We start from the raw sequence: 8,727 nt of genomic DNA, 5'->3' as shown, positions 1-8,727 counted from the left end.
AGGGAGACACAGAATCTGAAACAGGCTCCAGGCTCTGAGCTGTCAGCACAGAGCCCGACGCGGGGCTTGAACCCACGGACCGTGAGATCATGACCTGAGCGGAAGTCGGACGCTCAACCGACCAAGCCACCCAGACGCCCCCACTATTTCTGATTTAAACCGCAGTTGTTTAGTTAAAAAGTAAAAAGAAATGGAGTAAAAGACATATTAATGGGCTCCAAGTTTTTTTAAATGGTTAGATATAATCATAAAAAATTTGGATTATATATGGATGGTGTTTTACTTTGTACTACCAAAAATCATTTGTTAAGGAGTAGGTATCTATGGAGAAACTTAATTTAGGTAATTACAAAACAATGTAAGTTGCCCTTAAAGTTCAAAAAGTGAAAAAAAAATCTTCTGTAAGTTAAAAAGCAATTAAAAGGTATTGAGATATTTTGAAGATATGGTAAATCAATTACCAAAATATAAAAGGAGGAAAACTCTTGTTTTAGAGATCCATTTTTAGATCAAATAGCTATCATGCTGTTTGTCTAAAAATTAAATCTTTATCATACTATTGATTAACTGTTAGGAAATAAGATTTGATCTCTCTATATTCAAATCTATATAACAAGCCATATTATAAGAGGTTCATGAAAGAAGCCACTGTTGACTAAAGAAGTCCTTTTCAGGTTATGAAATACATTTAGGAAATTTACACAAGGATTTTATACTCTAGTATCACAAAAGTCAAAGGAGCTATGAAAAAATTACCTTTCAAAGCTGGCACATAATCTTCTTTCTTTTTAATGATCAGCTGGTATTGAGCTATCGCCTCCTTATATTTGCCTAGGATTTGCTGTATTGCTGCAACCTTAAACACACTGTATGTGGATTCTGGGTTCAGCTCACTGGCTTTTGTGAAGGATTTCAAGGCTGTGGTATAGCCACCTCTGCTTAAGTATGCCTCTCCTAATGACTCCCAACAATTGAAGTCCTTTGGGTCTGCCCTTAATGCTGCCTGTAAACTAAAATTTCAGTAAACCGTAAGACAACTAAATGTAAAAGAACTACTTCCACATTTGACAAGAAAATATAAAATAAAGAATTCAGTTGAATCACATACAACCATGGTTACTTCTATTTATCAAAGTGCTATTTAAAGCAGGTATACCTGTTCCTTTTATAACTTGAATTTTTTTATAACTTTCATATTTTAATACTAAGAAATTTTATTACAAATTTGGAATGAATAAGAATACTTTCTTGCACAAGAGCTGACCAGAATTTTTTTCCTTGACTATCTGAAAGAATCCCAGTTTCCTACCAGAATAGGTATATATCTCAGTATGCCTCATGACAATTAGTAATCTCCCACTGATCCTGTTACCAAAACAGAAATATCACAGCAGCCTAGGTATTTACATAAATCAGAAACTTTATCTTGATCCAAATATATATATATATATATATATTTGTTAATGTTTTCACAAATAGAAGAAAAAAATAACTGTTTACAACAATTTGTTAGGTTCAGAAAAAAGGCACTTTATAATCCTTTCTAAAAAGAAAACATACAAGGCTTATAGTTAATTGTGGGCATTCACGTTTAAGTATTCATTTTAAGTTTTGGGGGTGACTGTAGTAATAAACAAATTTTATCACTTGTAGTATAACCAAAAAAACTTATATAAAGGCTTAGGTCTTATAAACCTAATTAAGTTGATAGATATTATAATCTCATTACTAGGAAATGCCAATGCTCTGTTACACTTCCTTATAAACAGAAAGTCTTGCCTTTTTCATTTTTTTTTTGAACTGAAGTACAGTTGACATACAATATTATATTAGTTTTGGGTGTACAACATACTGATTTGAATTTTACAGACACTATGAAATATTCACCATGGTAAGTGTAATTACCATTTGTCATCATACAAAGTTATTACAATATTTTATTATATATTTACTATTAATTAAATACATTTTATTCTTTTTCTTTTTTTAAGGTAAACTCTGTGCCTAACGTGGGGCTTCAGCTCACAACCCTGAGATCAAGAGTTGCATGCTCTACCATCTGAGGCAGCCAGGTGCCTCTATTCTCAAGTATAATTCAAACCAAATAACTGAAAATGAGCTGCTCCAGATGGACTTCAAGGTGTCAAATGTATCCCCTGCCCCCAGGGGATACAAAGCATGTCACTGGAAGAACAACAAAGGTATCAGCCTTGGCTTTTTATCATTCCTTAAGTTTCCACTGAGAACCTATTACATGTATAACACTAGGAAGACTTCACTTCATTAGACTGGCTATTCCTTAACAACAGGACATCATTTAATCTATTTTTGCATTCTCCAGTGCCTTGCAGATAATAAGAACCAATCAACTATAAATAAATTTTGCTATTTCTTCTCTCAAAATATAATCTGGAATGAGGAAACTTGTCAAGTCCATTTTGGGTATAAACAGGAGTTTAATTTAAGGAACCAACAGGCTGTCTAACAGTTTAAATAAAATAAGGCGCCTTACTCAGCCACTGCTTGAGAATGCTGACCAGCTTTCAAATAGTACAGTCCGCGCCTCAGCCAGGCCCATTTTGCTGTTCCAGCACTTGCCTTTTGAGTTACTGTTGTTAGGATGGCTAAGGCAGTTTCCTTATAAAAGGAAGAAAAGACTGATTAAGAAAGACTAATATTAGAGATAGTGAATATCATGAAAATACAGACCACCTATGTATAGTACCCAAATATATTTTCATTTACCACTTTTGATTCTTTAAACTTATACTAGTTTATTCTGAACTACAGTTTCAACAATAAGTGAGGAGTGATATAATGTCTGTCAATGAAAAGTTTCTCCATAAACAGTGGCAAAAATATTTCTATTGTATCTCCAAAGAAAAATTTAAAGAAATAATAACTTCCAAGTATACATATATAAAAATATTTCTATTTCTATACTCAGGATAAAAAGAAAAATATTTAAGTTATTAGACATACCATTTCTTCAAGCTCCACACTTAAGTCAACTGCTGCAGCTCCAGATTCAGCATCAGTATCATCTAATTCAAACGCTTTCCTGTAACAGCCACGGGCTCTGTTTTTATCTCCTACCACATCTCTGTAGTAATGACCTAAATAGCAGAAAACTTTGCCCATGTATGTATCCAGTCTGGCAGCCTTTGAAACAGAGATGGATAGCATTTGTTTGAGTGGGTCTCTTTAAAAACACAAAAGATAAATACACAGATTAAAAGAAAAATGGAACACTTTCATTAAACATAGAAAAAGATGCCAACACGTCCTTTAATGTAAGATTTAAAGCAACAGGAAACCTAGTCATCACTGCTTATAAAAAACAAGTGCAAAAATATTATTTCTTTATTAAAAAGAAATGTGAAATTAGAGTTATTATTATATTCACCCTCTTTTATGCATCAAGGTAAGAATGTGACACTGGTACTTGTTAAACATTTTAAATATGAGAAATTATACATCTGGAAGTATACATGGCCATAAAACTACAGTAGAAATTACTTAAAAACAATATTCTTTTCCAAAGATAATTATGTCTCATTTTGTATAATGTCTGTTTCTTACATAAGTAACTTTTAGGGGTGCCTGGATGGCTCAGTCAGTTAGGTAGCCGACTCTTGATTTTGACTCAGGTCATGATCTCATGGTTGTGGGATCAAGCCCCACATTCTTTGTGCTAAGCATGAAGCCAGCCTGGGATTCTCTCTCTCTTCCTCTCTCTCTGCCCTTCCCCGGTTGTGCTTGCTCAAGTGCTCGCTCGCTCTCTCACACTCTCTCTCAAAATAAATAAACTCTAAAATGTAAAAAGTTAGATAAGTATCTTTTATATTTTTATTTTCTCCTTACCCATATAACATTCTCACAAAACTTTATGTGACAGAGATCAAACACCAAAAACTTCAGTTTAAAAAAAAAAGCAATTCAACAAACAGTAATTTTAAGTACCTAACTTATAAGATTATTATTTATGATTTTACAATGAATCCATTTCAACTAAGAATTAAATAGTAGTACATGTTTTACCTTTAGAAAGTGAGTAAGAGCCTTTGTTTTATCTTTTCTTGTTTCTTCACCCATGAACCAATATGTTAACCCAAGTTGGTAATGATATTCAGCAACTTCAGCATCTTTCTCAAGAGCTCTCTGGAAACTAAGTCACCAAAGGGAAGTAAAAAGATATGCATACACACAATGTAGGAAACTGTGTTGGGACAAAGTTTGAGTGATTCAAAGATGCTAAACCAGAAACAAGTTATTACTTTATAATTTAGATTATAATGAGAGAGGAAATTATTTGAAAAGGAGTTTATAAAAGCACATGGCCTTTCAGCTTAACCAATGTGCTAAGTGTTTAGGAGCACACACCAAACATTATATATGCTCACTGACCATTATGATCAGCTAGTCAGAATTCAAATCCATATCACAGAATTTTCTCACAGGTACTGCGCTACATGCTAAATACATTTCTTAAAAATACTCACGCATACACAGATCAAATTTATACACAATGGATCTGTATCAAATCCACACATTTTGAATTTTTGAGAAATATAATAAATTAAGATATGACTAGATCTATGAGCAATCTAGATGTATTTTTACCATTTCTCTGCTTGTGGATAGTCCTTTTTGGTAAAATGAATCAAAGCCTCCAGGGCATGAACTTCAGCTAGGTCAGGGTAAGAAGAGAGAAGGTCTTCCATAATCTACAAAGTAGATATCTGTCAATTCCTTATTCAAATAAAGTAACTTGTAACTTAAAAAAATTCCCCCTTTGAAAGGAAAAAACCAACCTTTGAAGCTTCATCTAATGAGCCTTTATTCAGATAGGCCAAGCTTTTAAGAACCAAAAGTCCTGGGATATTATTTGCATCAGAAACCTAGAAAATGATTGTAAAGAACTGCTGTTAAGTCTCTTTCAACACAGATCATCAATATTTGCTTTAATTAAAGAATAACCATAGAAGAGCACAAAATAAAGACATAGTGATTTCTATCAGTATGAACACATTCATTTTTATAACTTTTTATTAGAGAAAATTGCAAATGCATTTCAAAAAATTAGAAAATAGTATAATAATTCCACATACTCATTATCTACCTTCAAAATTAACTCAAATCCAATCTTTTCTCATCCATATCTACACTCAATTCACTACACACCTGCTTAGATTATCCCAGATAACTCTCATCAATGCTTTAGTACGAATATCTAAAAACTAAGTTCATTGTCATATAACACAATCATACTACCATTATAAACACCTAGACAAAACCAACAATACATCCTTAGTATCATCAAAAAAATTAGCAAGTGTTCAAATTTCTCAGTTGGCTCAGAAAATATTTGAATAATCCATTTGTTTTAATCAAATCCGAATAAGGTACATACATTTCAAAAGGCTGGTATGTCTATTAAGTCTCTTTTAATCTATAGGGCTCCCTTCCAGTCTTTTTTCCTCCCTCACAATTTAATTGTTGAAAAATATGGGCCAATTGTCACAGTTTTCACACAGTCTGGATTTTACCGAATGTAGTCTCATGGTCCTGACATGTTCCTTGGTCCCCTATATCTTCTGTAAATTAGTAGTTAGGCCTGAAAGCTTAATCTGATTCCAGTTTAATGCTTTGGCAAGACTACATCATGTGTACATGCACTTGTTATGTATGGTACTTTCTTCTGGTAATGTTAGCAACCACTGATCCTCAATGCCTTAGATCAGATTGTAAAATGGCGGTTTTCCTTATTCAATGGAATACTTCAACAACAACAAAATTTCCCTCCCCTCATTATCTATTTGATTATCCTGAGGAACAGTTCATAAAGGAAAGATAAGATACTTTGATTCTTTCCAAATGGTTCCTCAGCACCCTCCAAAGATTTTTTTTTTTTTATTGAGAATGTTTTATTTTTTTTCAGCACCCTCCAAAGATTTTTTTTTTTATTGAGAATGTTTTATTTTTTTTCATCTTGAATACATGGATTTAAGCACATTTGGTATTTTTCAATCTACTGCAGTTAATTGTGCTCAAACTCCCCTTTAGCCAGTGACAATCAACCCATGACAGTTCCTAAGCCTTTCTAACATAATTCTAGTAGCCTTATATAGTTTCCTTGCTTTCTAGCATTCTAAGATGTTCTGGGCTCATCCTATACATCTTCTGTTTCATACCTGGACTTCACCAGCTCTCTAAGAAACTTTTCTTTGTGTGTGTGTGTGTGTGTGTGTGTGTGTGTGTGTGGCAGGGGAAAGATTGGAAAGACCTCAAAGCATTTAAAAAACACACTATTGGTAGAAGGCAAGTAGAAAATAAGAAATTAACAGATTATTGAAGGATGCTAACAACTGTTCTAATTTTAATGAAATGTAAAGCCCTTTGAAATATATCAAACAATGATATTTTAAAAATTCAAAATCCTACAATACACAATTACAATACAATACAATACAAATACAATACAATCCTTCAATACAGAATTTTAATTTTGGATAACAAATAGCCTTTATCTGAAAAAACTGTTTAAAAATACCATGTTGTTATAATTCATAATTTATAGTTTTTTTGACACAGAATTTCTAAATGCTTGAATTAAAAACATTAAGAAATAGGATTCCTTCTTAAATATCATTCTCCTTCTATTTTATTAAATTGAAAAACAAATAAATAATATTGTCTACTATGAAACCACTTGAGTCCTTAACTGTTCTTGTCAATAATCTATGAAATCTTTTCTGGAGGCAAAAATTTAGAGTCCCAAATTAAAAATAATCAAGTCGTAATAACTTAAGGCAAAAAGAGAAAAGGAGAATAAGAACAATACTAAAGAAAGAAATCACACCTATGAAAAACATTGTAAGTAGTTAACCAAGAGGCAAACAAATAACTTTGGAAGTTTCCAAGTGTGTGATCTGGAAAAGGCAGATGTGGTGAATTCATACCTCGAACACAAAATTTATTTAAGTAAGTATTTGTGGAAGGAGGGAGTGTTTGGTGCCCGGTTGACTGGAAAAAATAAAGTTGAAGGAAAAACCTGATGATAAGACTACCTGATCAAGAGTACAGATTGCTTCCACTGAAGATTCATAATCTGAGAGTTTAATCAAAGCCTCTGCTTTCAAACGGAGACAAAGATTCTTCTGATGAAGACTGCCACCAGATACACCAAGATTATCTATGTTCTTCAGAGCTGACAAAATTAAGGACATCTGAATGAAGACAACCGTGTTACTTCACTTATTTCTTCTTGTTAAGGGTAAAAAATAATAAATTGGAGATACAGTAAGAATAAATTGCCAAAATAATATACATGAAGAATAATTCCGAGCTAAAGATAGATTCTTCCCTGAATTCTTTAAGGAAATATCTGAATTTAAAACAGAACACATCTGAATTTAAAATCTCTATCTTTACATAACATATAATAAAAGTGAACATCCTGAAACACAATGGGTATCTATATCTGTATCTGCTACATAACAAAAGTTAGCCAAACCATTGGTAACAAACTTAGCAAATTAGGAACACCGGAAGGGGAAAGAAGCTGGATTCAAAAGGACCAGGGTGAACTGTGTCTCAACTACAGAAGGTAGGCCACCAGCTGTGTCAAGAGCAGTGAATCACTTTTTATGATTTCCTATCCCTCGCCTGACCCATCTGACCACATTCAAATAGGCTCCAAAATGCCTAAGACTGCTCTTATCTACATGAGAGGAATCCAAAACTCCTGAAGTCCTGGATGCACCAGAAACTTCCTTATTACAAAGACAGACCACCTCCACACAAGCCTAAACTGACTATGTCAAAATTCCAAGGAATCCTTTGAAAAATACTCATGGTTAGTTTAAAAGTAAATACACACTAGGCATTATTTAACCATCTCAATGAAATTTAACTTAGTGAGTAACTTAAAATACAAAATAAAGCATGTGAGTTTTTTTAAACGACCAACTTTCTCCTTTAACATGAAAAGAAACAGAGTTGGCCACCAATGCAGATATCAGGAATACCTTGACTGCATGAAAGAACAGCTTCCTTAGGTCTATGCATTTTAACTTGGGCTTCAGCCAGATGATACCACCCCGTTGTGCAAAGAGGGCTTTCCTTTAACCCTAAAAGGAAAAAAAGCAATCACAAAATCCAAACTTACTATGACCAATGAGGTGAATGGCACCGCCATCTACTCCCCCAAATCAGATCCCTCCCCTCTCCCTTGTTTCTCATACATGATCATTCCCTACATTGATTCCACGCTCCAATCCATTTCTCTACCATCGCTTCTTCACTTCACATCTCCACCATCTTTATCCCAGATCCCTGCAAGTGCTTGCCACCCATTCCAATTCATTCTTTACACTGCAGCCAGAATGTCTCTAAAAATACAAATGGAATTATAAAATTCCTCTGCTCAAAACATTCCACAGGTTCCTGGCTGCCCTTAACATGCAAACTCTTTCACAAGGTGTGCAGGGCCCCTCTCCAGTATCATTTCTTAACTCTTCCTGCTCCCATACTTCCTTGTCACATCTTGCTGAACCACCTTGAATTCCAGCTGTGCTCTCCTCTCAGGCTATTTCAGCTCTTGGCTTGAAAAGCTCCTCCCACCCCAAGCCTACATTTGTCTTTCAGATCTCTACTTGAATGTAAGTCTATCCAATGTGACAAATGTTAAAACTAAGTTAAAGTTTCCTGGCAAAACTAAGTTAA

General features: G+C 33.8%; 1 protein-coding gene across 4 annotated transcripts in view; it reads right to left on the bottom strand.

Annotated features, from left to right (window-relative positions):
- SKIC3 (SKI3 subunit of superkiller complex) overlaps positions 1 to 8,727 on the bottom strand; it is an 87,732-nt gene that overhangs the window by 52,076 nt on the left and 26,929 nt on the right. For all 4 annotated transcript variants that reach the window (XM_040448250.1, XM_040448276.1, XM_040448266.1 and 1 more), the window contains 8 exons: positions 8,031 to 8,132; positions 7,071 to 7,210; positions 4,815 to 4,901; positions 4,624 to 4,727; positions 4,042 to 4,168; positions 2,983 to 3,162; positions 2,513 to 2,637; positions 757 to 1,010 (listed from right to left, as the gene is read on the bottom strand). In XM_040448250.1, coding sequence (XP_040304184.1) covers positions 757 to 1,010; positions 2,513 to 2,637; positions 2,983 to 3,162; positions 4,042 to 4,168; positions 4,624 to 4,727; positions 4,815 to 4,901; positions 7,071 to 7,210; positions 8,031 to 8,132 — 1,119 coding nt within the window. The remainder of the gene's footprint in view (positions 1 to 756; positions 1,011 to 2,512; positions 2,638 to 2,982; positions 3,163 to 4,041; positions 4,169 to 4,623; positions 4,728 to 4,814; positions 4,902 to 7,070; positions 7,211 to 8,030; positions 8,133 to 8,727) is intronic.

Source organism: Herpailurus yagouaroundi, unplaced genomic scaffold (assembly GCF_014898765.1).
Source record: "Herpailurus yagouaroundi ecotype Mexico unplaced genomic scaffold, PumYag 29, whole genome shotgun sequence".
NCBI lineage: Eukaryota > Metazoa > Chordata > Mammalia > Carnivora > Felidae > Herpailurus > Herpailurus yagouaroundi.
This window is presented reverse-complemented; position numbering and strand designations above follow the sequence as displayed.